The sequence below is a fragment of the Podarcis filfolensis genome, assembly GCF_964270895.1.
Source record: "Podarcis filfolensis genome assembly, chromosome: 6".
NCBI classification, from domain to species: Eukaryota; Metazoa; Chordata; class Lepidosauria; order Squamata; family Lacertidae; genus Podarcis; species Podarcis filfolensis.
This window is the reverse complement of record NC_139609.1, coordinates 51653986-51675671: the sequence shown is the minus strand read 5'-3', so window position 1 is coordinate 51675671 and position 21686 is coordinate 51653986. Positions and strand designations below refer to the sequence as shown.

The 21686-nt window shown below is 46.4% G+C and overlaps 1 protein-coding gene and 2 long non-coding RNA genes across 13 annotated transcripts in view; 2 read left to right on the top strand and 1 right to left on the bottom strand.

Moving 5' to 3' along the window:
- The first annotated feature begins 41 nt into the window (after window positions 1-41).
- On the top strand, window positions 42-7040 carry LOC310765284. Its single transcript, XR_014549509.1, has 2 exons — window positions 42-209; window positions 558-7040. It is a non-coding gene; the product is annotated as an uncharacterized lncRNA (long non-coding RNA).
- A 2689-nt stretch (window positions 7041-9729) lies between these two features.
- LOC310764288 lies at window positions 9730-15552 on the bottom strand. The gene is made up of 2 exons (XR_014549104.1): window positions 15413-15552; window positions 9730-14582 (listed from the first exon to the last, which is right to left on the bottom strand). It is a non-coding gene; the product is annotated as an uncharacterized lncRNA (long non-coding RNA).
- Window positions 14669-21686, top strand: part of KCNC4 (potassium voltage-gated channel subfamily C member 4) — a 62013-nt gene continuing 54995 nt past the window's right edge. For 2 of the 11 annotated variants that reach the window (XM_083617811.1, XM_083617808.1), the window contains exon 1: window positions 14669-17148. In XM_083617811.1, coding sequence (XP_083473937.1) covers window positions 16507-17148 — 642 coding nt within the window. In that variant the 5' untranslated portion in view covers window positions 14669-16506. The remainder of the gene's footprint in view (window positions 17149-21686) is intronic. The other 9 variants (XM_083617813.1, XM_083617814.1, XM_083617818.1 and 6 more) reach the window with 7 other exon arrangements.

Here is a 21686-nt window from a genome sequence, read left to right as displayed (position 1 = left end):
TAAATTATTATTATTATTATTATTATTATTATTATTATTATTATTTGCATAGTTCATCATAACATATGAATTTTATATATTTATTTGGGTTATATATATATATATCTACACATAAATATATTTCAAGTGTTTCAAAACATATTCAGTATGAAAATAAAAATAATGGCTAAATGCTACAGCCCAGCTACTGTAATTTACAGTACAGTACTGTAATTTACAGCTAGTGTAAATACTAAATTTATTGGGTATTATGTTACTCCTTTCCCTTTCTCTAGTTGCAGGACCCCTTCCCAAAACAGGCACTCAAATCCAGTAAGATCCCCATCCAGATGCAAAAGGCATGTTAAACAGAAAGAAAGTAAGGACTAAAACTAAGTCAAGTTCTGTTGCAGAAAAAAACAATTGTGAATTATGAGTTCCATAGTCTTTTTTTAAAACAACAACAGCAACCACATTTTGGTACATTATTAGGCCAAGAAGTGAATTGTAAAATTTGGAGAAGTGCGAAATCCAAAGCATAATTACATTTCAATCCATGTCTGGGAGGTGTGAATGAGATCAGTTCACTTGAAATGCAGACTAAACCAAATTCTTCTCCATCCCCACCTTGGTGTAAGCACCACTGAACATAGTGGGAATTCTCAGAAAAAATGCACAGGCTTGCACTTGTAGTGGGAATTTCTCCCCACATCACTGCAGCTCTCCCCACCCCCTCCAATCAAACAGGCTTGTTGTAGCTCAGGAAACCTCCCAGACCTGGCTGTTCTGTGTTGTGGGCCTTGCTGCACTGGGGCAGTTGCCATGGCAAACAGTTCTGTGTTACCTGACCAGAGCACCTGCTGTCTTTTGCCATTAGAAGTAGCTACTCTCCGCAGAGTCTCAGCTTGTGGAAACTTTTCAGCACTTCTTAGACTCCCAGAACCTAGAGTACAAAAAAAAATAGGAAGACATTTAGTGAGGTGGCAATCCATCCTAGGTCCTGTTGGAACCGAAGGGAATTCGTCATATCAGATGGAAAGCTCCTTGTGTCCTGGTTTGATTTTGCCTCTTCTTCGGCATGCAAAATCTCCCTGCTACTCTTTCCCCACTCTCTGCTTTACCCTCTTAAGGCAGGAGTAACCAATGTGCTGTCGTCCAGGTGTAGCTGCACTCCAACCCCCTCCAGCTCCACTCAGCATGGCATGGCCAATGGTCCAGGAAAATGGGAGTTGTAGTCCAGCAACACTTTAAGGGCATGCCTCCAGATGGCTATGCCTGCTATCGTTCTTCTGATTCAATTCACCGGAAGCCTCTTGCAGCCTCCTTGAATAAATTCCACTCTGTATTATTTGTTTAGTCCCTGTAGAATTTCTCTTGAGTTGCTTCATGCAGACTCTGGGCCTCTGGGGAGCTTAGGTGCTTTGGAAACCAATCCCTTTGCCTGACAATATTTTTTAATAGATGCATCTCTGAACCCCCTAAGCAAAAATTAGCTGAACTCTACACGGCCCTTTGAAAGTGAGGAAATGGAGAGATTGTTAAGTCTGTTTCAGTGTGAGTCAGCAACAGAAGCGAGCGATGATGCCTGGCTTCCCAACCCAACCCTTTCCTCTCTTGCCTTTATCCCTTTAGCTTAATATAGCTGGAAAGGGTTAGGGTATCGTCTTTTTTTAAAAAAGAAAACCCTACATTGAGGCACACCAATAAATGTTAGTGTCTATTTTGTATGGGAATGAAAAATGTCAAGGCTTATTCATTATGGAACAGCAGGTTGTGTTGTCAGGAAAATGCCAGGCATGTGAAAAGGGAGCAGAACACCAGACTGTCTAAAATCCACATTCTCTCTGGTTCCTGAAACAAAGAGCTGCTTTACGGGGTTTACTGATTATTTGGTTTGCCTGTGCCATTGCATATGCATGCCAGTAGTTCATCGCTTTTTACACTTTGGCAAGACAATGGCCCTCTTTCTGTTCTCTGTTCTGATTTGGCTTCACTCTGGTTTGTTTTAGTTTGGTCTGCTTTTTAAAGCAGGAATATCCTGATTTGCACTTCCTAGATGCAGATTTGGGTGCAGCCATCCTTTTGCACTTCTCTGAATTTTTTGATTTTTACACTCAAAATGTAAAAATACGTAAAATGCATATTTTAGGTTAGAATGTGTATGAAAATTTGTGCACTGTGAGAAAATACATTTAAAAATAATGTTGATTTTTCTGCTGTTGTTTTTTTAAAAAGCCACTGATTGCTGCAAAAGCATAATGGAACAGACTTATGAATGAACACATGCAAAGCTGATCTATCCATCTCTAGTGCCAGTGGGTGGCAGTGTTTTGCTATTTCCAATGTCAAGGTTGCTCCACACATTTGAGGCTCCCTTGTTTTCTCTGTACAGTTTTGCATGCAGGTACACGGCCAAAGGATGTGAATTAAGCAGTACGCAGTAGCCCGTTTGCAGGATAAGTGCAGCACTACCCCAGGCCCCACCCTGCAATTATGGGAATTGTTCAGAGCCTCTTCATGTACTGCTGGTTTACACTAATATTTCCCCACACAATGGTGTGATCCTGTAATGAAAACATGCGGAGACCTTGAATATGTGATATGACCCAAAAGCATCTAAAATAACAGGGAAGAAGGAATGGTGGTAACCTGTAAGGCACAGTGTGCTTCTTTTTACCTAATGACAGCCTGACACACTCTTTTGGAGATCATGACAGACTGCTAGCTCTGTGTTGCTTTTTCCTTAATCCTAAACACATTGCTAAGGAAATAAGCCCCATCAATTCCAATGATACTTCTTTCCACCACCAGAATGCTGGTTGTAAAAGTGTAATGAATGCCTGTTGCAGGACTTGGATTACACAAATTGCAAGGGGTTCAGAGGAGCCCCAGCCCATTACCTTTTGTGATGGTTGCTGTTTATAGAAGGTTAGGGAGTGGGTGGGTGTGGTTTGACTAAAATTGAGGAGCATGTCAATATAATTGATTTGATCAAGGCTCAGCAGAGACTTGTCCCGGCACCATCTTCATCAGTCGGAAGCAGAGAATAAATGAGCTTTGAATCTGAGCAATGAAGTGGAACATTGTCCCCAACACAATTCCTATCTTGTGATGGGATTTTGACGCCTTATGTTTTGGGTTGAAGAGGAGGCTTTGGCCTTCCACTTACTGTGTGGTGGTGGCAACTTTGGAGTTGTGACAAAGGAGGGATGTAGCTGAAAGAATTGCAATCTAGAAGTTTCCTTCTTTTGTGTTTCTTCTTTGTGTGTGTCTTTCTCTGGCCCCTCGTTGGCATCCATCTGTCTTGAGAGGCAATGAAAGAGCGCACCATTGCTGGTAAAGTCAAACTGTTGGAGGGTTACAGCACCTGCTGTGGCTGAACAGATATGAGAGAGACTTTTTTTATTGCAGCTAGGGCAGATGAAGGCATCCAATTTCGCTGTTGCAGATGCGCCATGGCGTTTCCTTGTTTCCTACCTTACAAATATGGTTAATTGAGCTCAGGAGGTGGCTACTGTAGCCTAGTGGGGAACTATGGAAATCAGCTTTAGAAGGTCTGCTGATGAGCTGTTACATAATTAGCCCCCATAGGAAGTCCATTACTAGTTCCATTGTTCTCTTTCCCAGCCTATACTCTTTCTTCCTCTTCTTCCAATGTTATCTCCTTTAGAATGGAGGTTGCTAGGGACTTGCAAACCTCTTCATCTATATGTATTTCTGTTGCTGTGCATTCTCAGCTTATGCACATTGGCACATTATTTTCCAAGTTCCATAGGACAGACTAGAACCAATGTAAACCAGTGCACCTCCACTGGAGTGAGTAGTTCAGATGCTCAGGTGAAGCAGATCTGTGCCATGTTGCTATGGATCTTGGCCACCATTTGAGTGGGCCATGCCTCTGGTTCTGAGGTGGGTCCATTGCATTTCCTTCTCTTATCCTGTGGCGTAATGCCAGCAGCAATGGGAGGAAAAAGAAACACTATAGTATATGTGTGTATATATATAGAATAACCTATAGTTTCTATTTCTATTGTATATTTATTCTGTAAATGTTGGTGTAAATTCTGTTAAATGACAAAGCATATTCCAAAGTGATCCGTGAACTATTTTCATTCTCAGTGCTGTACAGATCTATTTTACTGTATATTTGATATATTTATAATTTTTTAGTGTACGACTGGTGACCACACCCTGCTGAGCTGCCCACTTGGGGGTGGGGTGGGTGGGGAGAGCACAGAAGGGCACTGCCTTCATTATTTCTGTGGAAATATAACAGTATTACATTGTGGCATTTTGCTAGGCATTAGAATTGGGAAGTGGTGGGGTTAAATGTTAGATGCCTTGAGCAGTTGCTCCATTGAGTCTCCTTGTGTTAGGGCTTGTAACTGCTGTTGTGTGTGTGTCTGTGTGTGTGTGTGTTTTATTAGGGTTAGCTCTATCTATAACGCAGTCACTTTGTTCTCAGTAGATGACCATGCCTTGAGGGTGTCTGAAATTTATGGCTCATTCCTGTCACACTACATGCTTTTGTGACCATGTCCAGGCTATATTTCATAATTACAAGAATGAGCCAGAAATTATAATCACTGTTGAACTGAAGTACAGAAATGGGTGGTGTTAGATGGGGCACTTCTGAAGTCAAATTTGACCTTCCTCTTTAGTGTGGAGAGGGCCAAGTGGCCTTTATTTAGATATACACACCTGTTGTTTGCATGACCCAACTTTGCAAAAATAGTAGCCATCATATGATGATGGATCAGTTGAGAATATTCTCAGAAGAAAATAATAATCCTGATCTGCCATTGAGCTGGCCCCTTTAGTTGATACCTGATCCAACCACTTAGGATATCTACTTTCTTATAGCACACACTACAACTTCCAGAAAGCACAAAAGCCCAGATGGGAAAAAGCAATATTCCAGTGGCCCCTCCATTCAATGCCCCTATCTGGAATGTATCCCATAGTTCTAGTATATTCACTCTTAAGTACTCAGGAGCTATTGAGTGAATCCACTTTTTAGGGGTCCTTTTCTTTTATACATTCATTCTATGTATCCTGATCCTTCAGGCACAATCAGGTCATACTAGGTTTCTGCCTTTTGGTGTAGCCACATAAATACTGAAGTTGCTGAAATGTTTACCGTATGGAGGAATGCCAGTCATACCCAGCACACTAGTTTTATATGTTTAACTTGGCTAGCAGCCTCCAGACAATAGCACAGGCAATAGAGGAAATTTACATTCCAATCCAGAAAATGAAGTTTCTATGTAATACCAAGTTCCACATGCAGGTCTAATTCTTTGGATCAAGATCTGTGGGCATAAACTGGCTGCATCCAAATGTGAGTGCCATCAGTTTGTGCTGCATTGCTTTTGGTTTGATACAGATCCAGGTGTGCATCCCCACCTGCAATGCAAATCAGTCAGATCAGAGCTGGATGGACTTCAGACACCCTTGTTGCTTGACAGTATATGCCTTTTTATCTTGTCATGAGAAGGGCTTGAAGCCAAAGCCTTCCGATTTTAACCACAGCGCCTCTGTTGCTTTAGAGTGGAACAGGTGAGCTTTTAGGAGTGCAGGGAATGTAGTTGCCAATGAAATCTGAAAGCATAGATCCATAGATATGGCTGGTTTATCATGTGGGGAAGTAAAACAATGAATTGACTGTAGATGGAGTAAATAGTCTTATATTAACAGTCCAGTCCTATGCAGAGTTAAATGTGCTTCGTTTTGCATAGGTTCAGCCTGCACATTGACCACATGGTGGGTTCATCCTGTAGCAATGACAAATTGAGTAGACTTGGCCACATCAGAAAAGATCCCAAGGTTCTTAGTCATTGGGTTTCATCCATTGGAGCTTGGCTGAGCTCATCAGTGTTTTCTACCTTAAATTACCTACACCTGGCATTCCAGGAGTTGAGGGAAATGCTAATCATTTACCCAATAAGGCCGCTCTGGATTAACTTTACTCTTACCAGCTGATAGTTTCCACGTTGCCTCAAAACTGCTTAATAAACCTTGGCAACCCCATCCTCCATCACCTTTAGATCAAACTGCCTGTAACATAATGAGCTGCAGTTTTAATCAAATATTTAGATAAAATAAAATAAGATAGCTGCTAATGCAACAGGGAATCAGGTTCCTGACCCTGCGCTCTTAACCAATTGTCCCCCCTTCCCCTGATCTCTTACAGGGACAAGCTTTTTCTAAATGATCAAATATTACTCGATCTTCTTGCTAGAGCCATGTCTTTTAGATTTTTAAAGTAGCAGTGGGTCCAACAGATAGCCATGAGGGATGTCAGCACAAGACAGGAACTCTGAATCCTTCACTCTGCTGGGAAAGGATTCTTATCTCCAGCTGTGGAGCATCCCCTTCACCGCAGCACAGTGGCATCACATTGGTGTACTTGACATAGCAGGTCCATGCAGAACCACTCAGAGATCTGTTCCAAAAGAAGGCCCCCCCATGAGATGTTGTCTTGTTCTGGGAAAACACTGTGCTATTAATACCTTGGCAGAATGGCGGAGGTTTCCCAGAATCCACTGTGGAGGTTGTTTGGCAACCAAAGGCCCGATTCAGCAGTGGAATACAAATATCCATTGACTTCATAGCAAGCCCCAAGAGGTAGATGCAAGTAGTATTGTTAGCCTGAAGACAACTCGGGTGTCCTGGGGAAAAGAGGCAGGGAGAGGGTGCGCTTGAGCCTAGCATCCAGTGCCTGACAGGCTGGCCTCCATAGCTGGGCCCTAAATCCCTAACTGGGATGCCTCTAACTGCAGTGAGGAAAGCAGAACTCGGAGCAGGTGTGGTGGCGCTGGCGAGTTTTCTAAACTTTCATGCAATGAAAAACATGGAAAGTACATTGTCTCTGATGAAACTTTGCTGTAGAAATAAAAACAGCAGCACAGATTGTAGTGATTTGTCTCATATACAGTGTAGCCAGTGTAAGCACCATATGCACCCTGTGTCAGCGGGAGAATTCTGTTGTATGGGAGAAATACTGTAACAACTCCACAGCAGCCTGCAATTAAAAGAGTTTCTTCTTTATTACCATGCAATGTCTCCTGGGTCTCCTTTTTTGCTTGTACATAATGCCAGGTCATTGGGGAGCACTTATCGTTAAGCTCTTGAGGAAAGAATGGTATGGCCCAGTGCACAACGCTTAACTCACAAAGAAATCCTTTATTCCGATCACACCAGGACTGGAGAGATGGTGCAGCTACATCAACAGAACAGCTGTTGTATCCAGTGCATGCTAGACACACACAACCAGAAAATGTGAAAAAACGGGCATCAAAGTGGCAGGCATTCAACACATGCACACCGTGGTGTCCCTGGAAACTCCATCAGGGTCCAGAAATTGTGGATTATGCTTTTTAATTTTTGTTTGTTTGCTTTATTTATTTATTGAATTTATATGCCGCCCTATACTCGGGGGTCTCAGGGTGGTTCACAGACTAAAATCAAGATATAAAACCACAAAATACATAATAAAAATAAAAACATAATAAAAAACATAAAAAATAAAAAAACAAAAAAACAAAAAAATAAAAATAAAAACAACAACCCAATAGCCCCCCCAACACATTTTAAAAGGGCATAGGATGTAAATCAGATCAACCAAAGGCCTGGTTAAAAAAGAATGTTTTTGCCTGGTGCCTCAAGGTGTTTAATGAAGATGGCAGGCGAACTTCTCTGGGGAGGGCATTCCACAGATGGGGAGCTACTGCAGAGAAGGCCCATTCCCATGTTGCCCCCCTCTGGACCTCTTGAAGATGAGGCACATGAAGGAGGGCCTCAGAGGATGATCTCAGGGTCCAGGTAGGTTCATATGGAAAGAAGCGGTCCTTGAGGTATTGCAGTTCTGAGCCATTTAAGGCTTTCTAGGTCAAAACCAGCACTTTGAATTGGGCCCAGAAACTAATTGGTAGCCAGTGCAATCGGACCAGTATTGGTGTAATATGCTCAAATTGTATTATTAATTTTGTATCCCTCCCTTCGCCCCACAGGAGCCCAGGGTGGCAAGCATCAAGAGGTAAAAACAGTACAATTTAAAATAAAACACATTTAAAACACTTTAAAACATTTTTTAAAAAAACAAAACAGAAAGCACTTTAAAAACAACTTTAAAAAACAAAAAGCACTTAAAAACATTTAGAACTTCTAAAAACATTAAAAACCAATACGCTCGGTCATTAATGTTATAGTTGCCATGGCCAGTATCTATTACCCATCCTGGGTAAGCAGGTATGTTTTTAGATTTCTCCTGCAAGTCAATAATGAGGGAGACAGGCAGACCTCTCCAGGGTGGGCATTCCACAAATGGGTCACCACCAACAAGAAGGATCTGTACACACCAACTGGAAAGGAGCTGCTGGACTCACATGCTGCCCAAACTTAGAGGGAGCCAAGGAAATTATGACAATGGGGACATGTGCCCAGCACACAGCCTACATTGCAGCTTAGCACTGACAGTTCTTCTGTCCCAGCAGCATATCCAGGTAAGAGCCCATTTCTGCCTGTCCTAGATGTTCCTACAGGTAAAGGGCATCCTTGCTCTGGCAAAGACAACTGCTTGAAGAGGATGTATCAAGTGGTGTCAAATGCGAATTGATAAAAAGCCACTGTTCAATGCCCAATGATGGGAAGTAGGGTTGCCACTGATTCCAGAATGTAAAATTTCCTAACTGCCCCACTGCTCCAGGGAAACACGTCTAGGCTCCAGGTGCGCAGGCTGATTTCTGCATGCACGTCCATCACTTACAGTGTCAAGCCACAGGAAAACATTTTCCTGCCAAGTTGTTGTGGAACATATTGTGGTCATGTTATTAGGTTTAAAATGCCGAGAACAGGGATTTATTTAATTTCTGATTGATTCTACAGAAATCGTCCCTGGGATTGGTGAAAGAAGTGACACCACTGTGGTGTGGGTATAAGCACAAGATGTCTCCCTGCTCCATGGGAACTGGCCAAAGCTACTCTAATCTTGTTGATTTCCTCCCTTTCCAATACGTTGGCATTTTTGTTACTTTGGCACAAAAAGCATAGACTCCCTACATTGTGTACCAGAAGAGAGCCAAATGTTTTTTACTGTGACAATCTGATGTGGTTTCTGAAGGATTTCAGGATATTACCCCATTACTTTAGGAACAGATAGCCTTAGCCTCAACAGCTGTTAACCAGCATAGCTCAATTGACTTTCACAATTCCAAAATTCAGCATCCTTGAGGGTGGGTCATGGTGAGAACTGTTTACTAGTGTTCACTGCCTACTTTCTGACAAACAGAACATGTCAACTGGGGAAAGGGAAGGTACTTGCTTCCAGGCCCAGGGCTGTCTCTTTAAGGACTTCTCAGCCAGCGGAGTGGGTATGGAGCTGGACCTAAAAGGATATAGAAGGCATAAATCAGAGCTAGAACTCCATCACGCACAGTGATCTGTCCATGGTCCTGCAAAGCTTTGTGCTTCTATTCCTGGGCAAAAGGGTGAGCCCTAAACCAGGCATAGGCAAACTCTGGCCCTCTAGATGTTTGGGACTACAATTCCCATCATCCCAGTGGTCAGGGATGATGGGAACTGTAGTCCCAAACATCTGAAGGGCCGGAGTTTGCCTATGCCTGCTCTAAACCCTTGCTCTCTCAATTCATCACGCCATCTGCAGGTGATGAATGGGGGAGAGGCCTTTTTTCCATTTGAAGGGGGTTGCAATTTGAGTCCTAAAATACCTCCCAAACAGTTTTTTTTTGGGGGGGGGCTTGCAATTGTAGTGGGGGCAGTTCTTATCCTTCCTGCTCTTTTCTTTCCAGTTCCTTCCTGCTCTTCTTTAACTTTGTCTAAAATTGCCTCCTTCGCTGGCTGCTGCCATAGCACACGGGTGGTCATCAGAACATTGCTGCTACACTATCAAAGCTGCTAGCTTTTAAAATCTTACCGAAAAGAAGAAAACAGTTCAAAAGAGGCAGGAGGAACATCCCACTACAATTGTAAACTCCTCCCCATAATCATTAACTCCCTCACAATGACACCCCAAATTTGGGTGAACCCCTCAACCTCACCCCACACATATACATGCAAAACCAATCCTACTCTGGACCTGTATTGGTTCTTGCTATCACCCTGACGTTGGAGTGGATCCCTCATCCGCCCCCCACTTCCCTGACTGTCCATAATCTCTGCTGCCTTGGTACAGGGTAATTATCAAGGCATTATCCTTGTTTTATGTTGATAGCGGAGTACAATGCTTTGGCAGCCCCAAAAAAGCAGAGCAGCACCACTAATAATTAGTCAGAAATGAGAGATAATTTGATAAAGACTTACTTTGGAATCTTCCCAATTACACCGGCTCCCTTTTAATGTTTCATCTTTTTGTTGCTGCTTCTAGAGATTAGCCAATTAGTGCACCATGGTATTTGGGGTAGAAAATCTATGCCTAATCCATTCATCATACCAAAGATTTCTGCCTTAATGATAACAGTGTTACAGGCTGGCACTTACTTTAGTTTTGGGGCTGAGCTCTGCAGCCTTAACAGCAGACAGCATTGGCTGATGGAGCATCATTCCAAATGTGCAAACAGTGAGCATAACTGCAGTTCTAAATGCAGAGACTGTGCCTGGCTGGATTGCTAGTCCTTGCTCTGCTAATTTAATTCCCTCCATTTACCAGGCTCCTTTGGCTCAGGCAGAACTAAGCGGAACCTTTCCCCCATAATACAGTTCTGAGCTGCTCTTTATGACTTAATTACAATCTTTTTAAAAAAGAAAAAAACACCCTACTTTCTTTGGGTGATGGAAATAAGCCCAAAGTATGAGGCAATCTGGGCTAGGGAATTGCACTTAAGTAGGTAGGTACTCAGTGGGGAGAAGCAAAAAGGGCTCTCTGGGAAATCCAAATATAATCTTATAGATGATAAACCCCACCTCCCATCATCTTTGACCATTGGCCATGCTTGCTGGGGCTGGAGTCCCACAACATCTGGAGGACCACAGGTCCTATACCCCCGGTCAACTTTATACTTGACTGAGCATTAATTAATGCATAGATGTCACAGAAATAAACCCATTTGCTTTAAAACAACAAGGTGATAGATCTGTGTTGATAACATTGCTAGAATTACTACAATTTTCAGAAAAACTCTCAAAATATACAGTTTTTTGGGTGCAATATAATGTCGAATACATCCAACAGCAAGCTACTAGCCACAATTGCTATGCTCTGCTTCCACAACTGGAGGAAGTATACTTCTGAATACCAGTTGCTGAAAACTGCAAGAGGGGAGAGGACTCTTGTGCTCAGATCCTGCTTGTGGGTTTCACCCAAGCATCTGGTTGGCCACTGTGAGAACATGATGCTGGACTGGATAGCCATTGGCCTGCTCCAGCAGGCTCCTCTTATGTTCTTGTGTTTTACTCTAGAGAATTTACCCCATCTCTGAAACTCATCATCTCTAAAAGATGAAACTGTGAATTTCAAGCAAGGCTTCCTAGAGAAGTCTTAGTTGGGTGGGTGGGAGGGATATTTACCTGGAAGAAAGGCTCAGTTTTATACATGAAGCAGAATTTCCACTATGCACCATTAGGAGCAAGTAGGCAGAGAGAAGTTTTTCTCCCTCTCTCATAATACTCAGTGGTGTCCATTGAAGCTGAACGTTGAAAAGATTCAGGATAGAGAAAAGAAAGTACTTACTCATGCAGCACACAGTTAAACAATGGCATTTGCTCCCACAAGGAGGAGTGGAGGCCACCAGCATAGATGTCTTTAACATAGAGTCTGAGAAATTAATGGAGCATAAGACTAGCAGTGGCTACTAGCCATGATGGTTATGTTCTGCCTCCACTGTCAGATGCAGTATGCATCAGAATACCAGTTGGAGGGGATGGTAAGTAGGGAGAGTGCTGTTCCATTTGTGCCCTGCTTGCAGGTTTCCTAAAGGCATCTGGTTGGTCACTGGAACAACAGAATGCTAGACTAGATGGGACTCTGGCCTGACCCAGCAGAACTGGGGTTCTTATGAGGGCTGTGTGTGCTCAGCATCCTGCCCAAGTAACTGTGTGGATACTGTGTCATGTGGCCTCTCCTTCCTTCCCTGTTTGTGTGCTGCCCTCCAAACCTATGCCAGGGAGGAGCATAAGGGGATTTGAACCCATTCCTGTCTCCCTGCCTGGAGACTGGCAGTTGAGGGTCATTGCTGCCTGCAGAGGCCGAGCTAGGTGCTCTGGCACCAGGAGCGGCGTGCACCAGGGGGCAGGGCTAGCTGCTCGCGGGGGTGGGGCAAGCGTCCCAGGGGTGAGGCGAATGTCACAGGGGGGTGGGGCAAGCATCCTGGGGGTGTGGGGGGGTGCACCACCCACCACGAGCACAGCAATGTCACCCCCCCTCAGGGATGGCCCCTGTGGCAGGCCACACCTGCCTTGCTCCGCCTCTGGCTGCCTGAGCTGCTGGGACTGGTGAATTGGGGATGCTCTGGCATCATTGTGGATGTAGTGATGTACCCCATCATTGTGAGTTTATTGGTCCTCTCTTTGTGTGGGTTGTATGCAGGCATCATCACTAGCAAAGTTCCTAATTGGTGGGTTTTGGCAGTATTTGCAGGGATGGGGGCACCTGTTGTTTTCACACCATTTTTGGATGGCGTGTGTGTGTGTTTTGCATGTTTTCTCCAGCTGAGCGCAGCAGCTGTTCTGCCAATGTAGCAGCAGTGCGTCTCTCCCCACCCAGCATAATTGGTGTATAGAATTTTTCGGTTTAAGTGATTTTTCTTTTCTCTATGTCTGCAGCTTGCACATAATTATAAATCTTACATCAACTCAAGTGCCCATTAGATTTAAATAGAGGAAACGCTTTTCTAGTCCACATTAACAACACACACAGTGGTACACAAATAATATAAGAGAAGACACACTCTTATTCTTGCCAGCAGGGGAACAGTCAATGGTAATAACAGCTACAGTTGGATCAGAGTCTAGGCACATTGGCCTAGGGAGCTTCCAGACTGTTGCTATTTTTGAGTGGGATTCAAACACGTACTGGCAAACTCAGGTTGCATGATCACAGCTAACTGGGGGTTGGTTTGCACAACAAACCCACTTCTCTTCCCCAAAGATTGGACTACATGCAAATAATGAAGTGACAGGGAAATATACTGGAAAGTGTATTTAACCTCCCTGAAAACAAATCAGAACAAATGCTCGTTAGATAGCCAGCCACTGTCTAACCTTCCTGTGAACAAATCAGAATGAATGCTCAACAAACATGTCACCTTAGAAACAAATTTTGCTGAGTCCGATGGGGCTTCCCTTGAGTAATTTTGCATAATAGGATTAAGCTGCACAAGGCCTTTTCAGCATCAAAGTTTTGCTTTGCTATGTAGATAATACATGCCCACTTAAAAACTATATCGTGGGTGGGCAGATCAGGATCTACTGATAGATTTCTGGGTGGTTTGCAGTAGATTGGCAAGAGGTTCTGACTTTCAAGTGTTTAACTACAGCCAGAACAAAACTATTCATTCCACCTAATTTTAGCTGCTGAATCAGGTGGGGTGTGGAGTGGGGTTGTGTGAAAGCCAGAGAGCTCAGTTCTTTTCTGGTTCTGGAAATGAATCCCTAGGTTCAGAATGTGCTCAGAGGCACCCTATTCTTTTAATGCTAACTGTCTGTCTTTTGCACCTGACTCTAGATGTCAGATCTTGGGGTTCTATTGGAAGAACAAAGTAGATCTCACAAGCCTGAAGTCTGCCCACCCTTTCCCTATATCCAACTTCCAGGCTTGAAAAGAACAGAGACTGGTGAATTGGCCAAGGGCGCTCTGCATACAAGATTGATACTGCCTCCAAACTGTCATTATTGTGGGGGAGGGATTCAAGTGCACATTGCTACTTTAAGTTTGCACAGCTGAAGTGCATTAAAGGGGTTTCATAGTGCAACAAATCTTTAAAAACGAATCGGTTATTACTATTATTTTACAGTTTGGGAAATGCATTGAAAAGCATGGGATGAATGAATGACTAACTAACAGGAAGACGTGGGAACACCCTGCAAGCAAATCAGGGTGGATGCTCATTGTCCTATAACTGCCCCACAAACAAATCAGAACAAACTCGCAAGAAAGACCAGAAAGAATCGAACGTCCCCATGATTTTTGTACAAGCATATGACTGACTGTTCAATAAACAGCTTATCCAGAGGGACCCCGTATCACAGATACAGAGGAAGCAGCCTTATAACCGAGTCAGACTATTGATCCATCTAGTACAGCCTTGTCTACACGGCTTGGTTAACGGATCTCTAGGATTTCGGACTGAAGACTTTCCCAACTCCCCACCCAGATGGACCAGGGATTGAAACTGGGACCTCTAGGCACTTAGACTTTGCTTTCACGTGCCATCCTGGGAGCTGTGGGTGGAAAGCTGGGATGCCCCATTCTCAGAACCTCCAGTTGGGGGGCGGCAAAGCAGGATGTTCGCCACGTTGAAGGTGCTTCCTCTGAGACGCCGAAAGGTGCCGTTGTGTGACCCACAAGCTGTGGATGATTATTTTTTTGGGGGGGGGAGGACGACCCCCCTTTCCCCTCTTTCTCACGACCCCAACTTCCTCCTCTGAATCTGAAAGCCGGAAAATTTACACTGGTGGGGTTTTGGGATGGCTTCGCTCTCATGACAGCTCCTTTACACTCGGACCCCAAAGAGGACTCTCCGTATCAGCTCGCCCCTCCCTTCCGAGGGCAGCTTGTTCCCCGTCTCGAGTTGCCCCCCTCCGGAGGAGGAGGAAGCCGCGCCGAAGAGCTCAGGCAGCCCCGCCCCGTCCACACCCCCTCCGGCGCCGGAGCTGCCAAAGCGCGCCGGCACCGACGGGGTTAATCTCTCCCCGCGCAGCTCCTGGGAGGCGAGGGAGACGAGCCCAGCCGAGCCGGGCTGGGAATTGAAGCGCCCAGTATCCGGGCAACAGGCGGCGGGAAGCCACTGGCTGCGGAGCCGCCGGAGCCGTCCTGCTGGCGCTGCCCTCCGCAGAGCGCCCCCTCTGGACAAAGGGGCGAAATGCTCCCGCCTCCGTCGGCTGCCTCGTTCCGAAGGCCAGGAGGAGGCTGTGCGCTCCGGCTCTTCCGTGGAGCCTCGACGCCGCGGGGCATCGCGCAACAGAGCGCCTGGCGCGGGGAGCGCAACTCGGGCAGCAGCTGTCCATGGCCCCTCTCCGCCCGCCCCCAACTTCTGGGCGGCCCCCCAGTTGCCCCTGGTGACCAGCCCCCCCTCTCCCTGCAGGCTGCCCCTCCCAGCCCTGTCGGAGGGGAGGGGTGGCAAGAAAGAGGCCAAGTCGCCCAGGCGGTGCGCGGTGCTTCCTCCCTCCCTCCTCCCTCCCTCCCTCTCGCCCTCCCACCATCCGACCATGAGGCAGCTCGGAGCGGGCTCGGCTTCCTCCAGTTCTTTCGCAGGCGCACCTGAAGGCCGGCAAGACCCTTCGCCGTCTCTCTCGGCGGGAGCTGTGAGGAAAGCGCAGCCCCACCTGGACCCGACGACGGCCACCGACGACGGAAAGCGCGTCTTGCCGGGAGCTTGAAGCGGCTTCTCCTCCTCAGCCTTGCTTGGACCTCGCCGACGCCGCGCCCCCCTCTCGCCTTCCCTGGGGGTTGCTGGAGGGGAACCAGCTCAGCCAAGCAGAAGCAGCGGCGGATGGTGCGCCTGGTTCGCTCGGCTTTCCTCGCCCGGAGGCTCACGTCTAGGAAATAAGCGGCGGCGGCTCCTTCCTCGAGCGCGGGAGACGTCCATGGTTTGCTTGTTTGTTTCTTGATTGCGCGTCTGACCTGCCTGGGAGCCAAGGCGAAGCTCGGCAATCCAAGACGGCAGGAAAGGCGAGAGCCCGGGAGTGAGTTGTTGGCGGATCTGTGTCAGAGAGAGGGAATCCAACACTGGAGCTCTTTCAAAGTTTAAAGTCAAGTCAAGCCCTCTCTCCTCTCCACTTTGGGAAGACTCAGCAACCTGCTGAGGACCAGAAGAGAGAAAAGAGGAGAGGAGATGATTTCCTCCTCCTCCTGTTCCTGCTGCTGCAATATCCGTCTGATTTGTTCCTAACACGGTGTTTTTCTTTACCAGACTCCTGTGCCCTCGATAAACACGCGCGCACCAGTTCCGTTGCCATCTGCTTCCAGTTCTGCCTCAAGGCAGGGGGGGCCGAATCCTGTAGCTCTCCGGCTCGCCAGCCAGGCCCCTTTCCTTCCGTGTCTGGTCTTCGGCTCCCCCTCCGTCGAGGCACTTGTTGCTGCTCGGTGGCTGAGGAGCAGAACACTTCCCGCTGGCCTCCTCCACGGCCACGCACGCACACACAGAGAGACACGCGCGCACACAAAGACGCTCTCCCTCTCGAGAAGGACTGTGCCTGCTCCGAGCTGAATGCCAGTCCCGGCCCACCTCTGAGACCCACCGCTCCTGCCTGGGAGAGAGCGAAAGCGCGCGCCATCGCCCAGCCGCCCAGCGCAGCTCCTTGCAGGACGGGAAGGGTCATCCGAGGGCACCTGCGGGCCACCTAACCTGATCTATGATCAGCTCGGTGTGTGTCTCCTCTTACCGCGGGCGCAAATCCGGGAACAAGCCACCGTCCAAAACATGCCTGAAGGAAGAGATGGCCAAAGGCGAAGAGTCGGACAAGATCACTATCAACGTGGGGGGCACCCGGCATGAGACGTACAAGAGCACCCTGCGCACCCTGCCAGGCACCCGCCTGGCCTGGCTGGCCGACCCGGACGCCCAGAGCAACTTCGACTTCGACGGGCAGAGCAAGGAGTTCTTCTTCGACCGCCACCCAGGCATCTTCTCCTACGTGCTGAACTACTACCGGACGGGCAAGCTGCACTGCCCCGCCGACATCTGCGGCCCCCTCTTCGAAGAGGAGCTCACCTACTGGGGCATCGACGAGACCGACGTGGAGCCTTGCTGCTGGATGACCTACCGGCAGCACCGCGATGCCGAGGAAGCCTTGGATATCTTCGAGAGCCCGGAGCCCGGGGCTGGCGGGGCTGGCGAGGAGAACGAGGAGGAAGGAGCCCCGGAAATGTCTCTGCAGCGCCTGGGCATGGACGACAGGCCACCGGGGGCCACGGGAGCAGGAGGCTGTTGCCGCAGCTGGCAGCCCCGGATGTGGGCGCTCTTTGAGGATCCCTATTCATCCCGGGCAGCCAGGGTGAGTTGATGGGCAATTGGTGGGGGCACCTATGGGAGCGGGGGGGGGGCTCCCCACACACTGGCCAGATCCACAGAGGCTCAGCTGGGTCCTCATGGGCCCCCACCACTCCGTTACCCTTCCTGCGCCACCCCATTGTTCCGTCTTCTGTTTCTCTCCAGAGACAACAGTTGCTTCACATTTTTAAAATTTGTTTCAAAATGTTGTTACTAAATTATTTCCATGAGTTACATTCAGTTTGAGGCATTTTTGTTATGGGCAGTATGGGATTTCATCCACTCTTGAAGGCTGTTGCGTCGAGTTTCTTTTCTTTGTGATGACCCTCCTGTTCATTCGCTGCTATTTTCTCTTCCTCTTTCCCTTCATGTGACCTTCTCTCCTTGCTCTCCCTTGCTGGCACAAACGTGAGAGGGAAGCGTCTCGGTTCTTCTTTTCTCTGTGTGTGTGTGTTTCTTTTCTTTTTATGTACACACATAGAGGAGTAAAACAGCACCCCTGAATTTGTATGGACGTGGCTTGCCCCCACCCCAGACAATGGTCATCCCAGCACAACTCTCATTAGGCAAACACAAGGCCTTCAGATTCCCAAGGCAGCCTTGGAGCAGTCTGCCCCAGCATTACGCATACTGTCCCCTCTTCCACTCATGGAATTCAAGATCTAAAATACGTTTAGGAAAGCCTAGTAATAATTAGCTCTATCAGTGGGGATCACATAACAAAAACTACCATAGAGAGATCAAAATTTTCATAAGTCGTAGGTCTATGACTTTTGAAAAACAGGGGTCTGTAGTACTTAGCTGATTAGGGACCACTGACCTATATTTTCCCCTCCTATGCTTCTTCCAAGTTCACCACTGGCTTGCACGTGTCCTTTCACACCTCTCTCTTGTGTCTGTGCTTACATGCGTGTACACAGAAATTCATGTCTTAAGCAGCCAAAGAAAGAAGAAGCTGTGGGTGGGAGTTTGCCCTTGACAACCCAAGGAGGGTACATTGCCCCCAACTTTTATTTCTATTTATTGTCCTCTTTGATCCACTATTCAAAAACAAGCCTTCCTTTTGCTTAAGGAAGCTGTGATGCAACCCCCTGGTTTCACCCATGATAACAGTAAATTTAATTTTCATCTTTTAGAATTCTAACTTGCAAGCAGATTAGTGATACCTGCCATTCCTACCTGTTTGCAAGTTCCGGAACAAGAAATACAGCCTGACGGGAAGCCACCTGCTACTTGCCTGCTTTTTCGCTTTGAGAGATACTTTTTCATGCCTACTGATGGAGACACACCCACTTCATTCCCATTCAAACCCACACAAATTAATAGAGGCAATCTCCACATGCTTCTGCTTTTTAATGTACGCATAAATCAAATGCATTATTCACATCCAGCCATACGCTCTTGCTTTTATACTCAAGAAGTAGTGGTTCATATCTCTGTTTCCTTAGTCACACCTATCACGTAAATGCTGGCACATATACTCTTAGCTCTCTCTGTCTCACATGCAGAAGCATTGCTGGCATTTAGAGGTGTAAAAAATGCAAGGGAACACTCTGAGCTCAGCCTAGATCCTGGCAGAGTTCACATTAAAATGTGTGCGTTGGTGGGGGGTTGGACTCTCTAGAACCATCATAAGCAGCAAATACTCTTTTGGCACCTTAAAGACTAACAGGTTTTGGTGGGCATAAACGTTCATGGACTGGGGTCCACTTCATCAGCTGCATGAAACATTATCCTCCATTGCCGGTATAGCAGAGGTGTATGCACATACATCCAACATGTTTTCTTCCAGCCAAACAGCCAAATCCCGAAACCAGACATTCCAAAGACGGCATTACCGGCCCCTTCTGTAGTCTCAAAGGTCTTAGATTTCCAAAGCTGCTCTCAATTTATGAGAGGGTCCAAAATAGACTTGCTGAAAACAGCCTCCAGGGATTTTCCCACACTGCCTTCGCCTGTCTCTCGTCTTCTCCTGGAAAATGCTTTCCCCAGCCGTTGACCTCGGTGATGCCTGGTGATATGATTAACAGAGCTAGAAATGAAAAAATCTGCCCCAATGTAGTGATGAGTACATCTGTCCCTACCTTCTCCCTGCAAACCATTTAAGAATATGATCAGCCCAGGTCATTGCACGAAAAAATCTCAGTACCTGTTTTGTTTTGTTTTTGCGAAGGTTTCAGTTTCTTGGAGAAAGCAAAGCTTAAGGGGCTCTCACTGTCAATGGCAGATGGAGAACCTGGCAGGAAATGTGACTGTCCTCCCCCAGGGACCAAGGCACAGGGCCATAGAAGAATGGCTTCGAAAAGCATCTAAATTAAAAGGGAGAGGATATGTATTAAGATTTGGTGGGCATTAGCTAGATGGCATGACCTGGCAGACTCTGCTGTACTCTGGGGAAGCTGAGAGCAGTTGACCCAGGAAACTTCATTTACCTCCATCTCCAAACTTCCTTCCAACTGTGATAAGGATCCTCATATGGTATAAACAGGTGCTGTTCAACTCATTTCAAGCTCTCGATTACCGGTATCTCAATTTGTACCAGCTAAGTATCCAGTACTGCTAATGTTACATACTAGTGTTGAGAAGGGTGTTTTAAATGGTTCATGAAATATGAATGGTTTGTCTTAGAAAGTGCCCTTGCGCTTCATTTAGGTGGTGTAGAAATAACCCCCCCTCCCCTTAATGGAATCCTGCTCTGAAAGAAACAAGTGTTGATGCATTATTTGCCACAGAAACAAGATCTCTGATCTTTGTTGTCCACTAAGGCTTGACTTTCCAAAGACTGCCATAGATTCCATCTTTTTCATCACTGGAATAAATTCTAGCTGGCCTTAACTGGCCTTATTAACCCTTGTTCTTCATTGGGTACATGACATTTTGATTTGCTTTCTCAGGCCAGAAAATGTTTTTAATAATAATAATTTTGTATTTTTCTTGACTAAGAAAACATAGGGGGAAAGGTACAAAAGTGATGTTACTCAGTCTCACTCCTTCAGTGTTCCTGCTCAAAAGATGTTGCCCTTTGCATGTAGTTGTATGAAAATGTGGGGAGCAAAGGACAGTCCTTTGTGGCCAAGTTGTTCATTGTAATCAATATTATTCATGCTTCCCTGGCAAGCAAGAATGTCTGGGTTTTTCACGCAGATGGCATTGGGATCAGCCCAGACAGGCCCCATTTCTGGCTGGACCCCATTACTCTTAGCCTGCCCCCAATTTCTCCCTTCTGCCACAAACCAACATCATAAGACATCTTGGTCTATAAGGTTGTGCTGTGAAGGGGAGGAGCCTGTGGCATCATTATCAAAAGTGACAGTTTTATTGGTGCTTTGGCTGGAGCTAAGAGTCCCTGCTGTGGCATTGACCTCTGAAGGTTGGGTTTTGAGAGCTGTTTTTTCCACACACCTATGGAAGATATTTAGCAGAACACAAAGTGAGCAATGAGGCACAGGGCAACGACAGAGTTCATACTTCTTCTGGAATTACACTAACTCTAGTTAGGAAGTCCCTCAGCACAACAGAAATTGATTCCTCCATACAAAATGCAGAGAAAGCGGCTTTGGCTGCAGGAAGCAGCTGACTTTGGAGTAACAGTAGGAATTGGTGCTTCGTGCTGGGAAGGAGCCCTGTCCCCCTACCGTGATGAACAAAGGCATGGCATGCTAGAGACTCACACAAACAGCTGTAATCATGGACATGAAACATTGCAGCAGTCTGCTCAGCAGGAGAGAGCAGAGTTTAAAAGCCCCAAATGAAAGCAGATCTCCCACCTTAATTTCTGCTTCTCACAGCCAGACATAATTTTGCATCCTGACTCACTTGCGGACTGTGAAGAACAGTAAAGGCAGAGCTGTGTAGTGGGCATAGCTCAGCAGGAATTCATACAGAGGTTCTTTGCTCACACTTTGCCTGCCACTAGAAGGCAAATGTTTCAGCAGTAGCAGAGATACTAGGATCTGACAGTGTTGGCCAGGGTGATATTGTGGTAATTGTGTCAGACTAGGCACAGACAAGGGGAGATCTAGGGTCAGTTCCCTGCTCAGCCATGAAGTTCACTAGGCAGCCTTGATCTAGTCGTGCTCTGTCAGCCTAAACTGTATTGCAGACTTGTTGTGAGGAGAAACATTGGGGTGTGTGGGTGTATGTCCCTTAGGTTCCTTGGAGTAACAGAAGGGTGGGAATGAGATAATAAATAAAGCTGCTAGACTGCTTTTGTTGCATTGCATATTGCATAGAAACAGGAGGAGGAGGAATAATACCTGAAAAGGCCTGCCTCCACCAAAATGACACTTCCACACCTGGAATATACCCCAGGCCAAAGGGAGACAATTGCAACAATGTGGTGGTGGTGGTTTTTCTTCCTCTTCCTCTTCTTCTTTTCTCTGCACAGAGAAATGTAACAGAAAAGGTAACAACGTGCTTAGTAAGAGTGGCAATCATGTTAGCTACTGTTGCTGTTCAAGTAGATGGGGGCAGCCCTAGAAACTACACTGAGGACTCAGCTATACAGCGGTAAATAAAATGTTTTAAATGCTTTGTATAGTG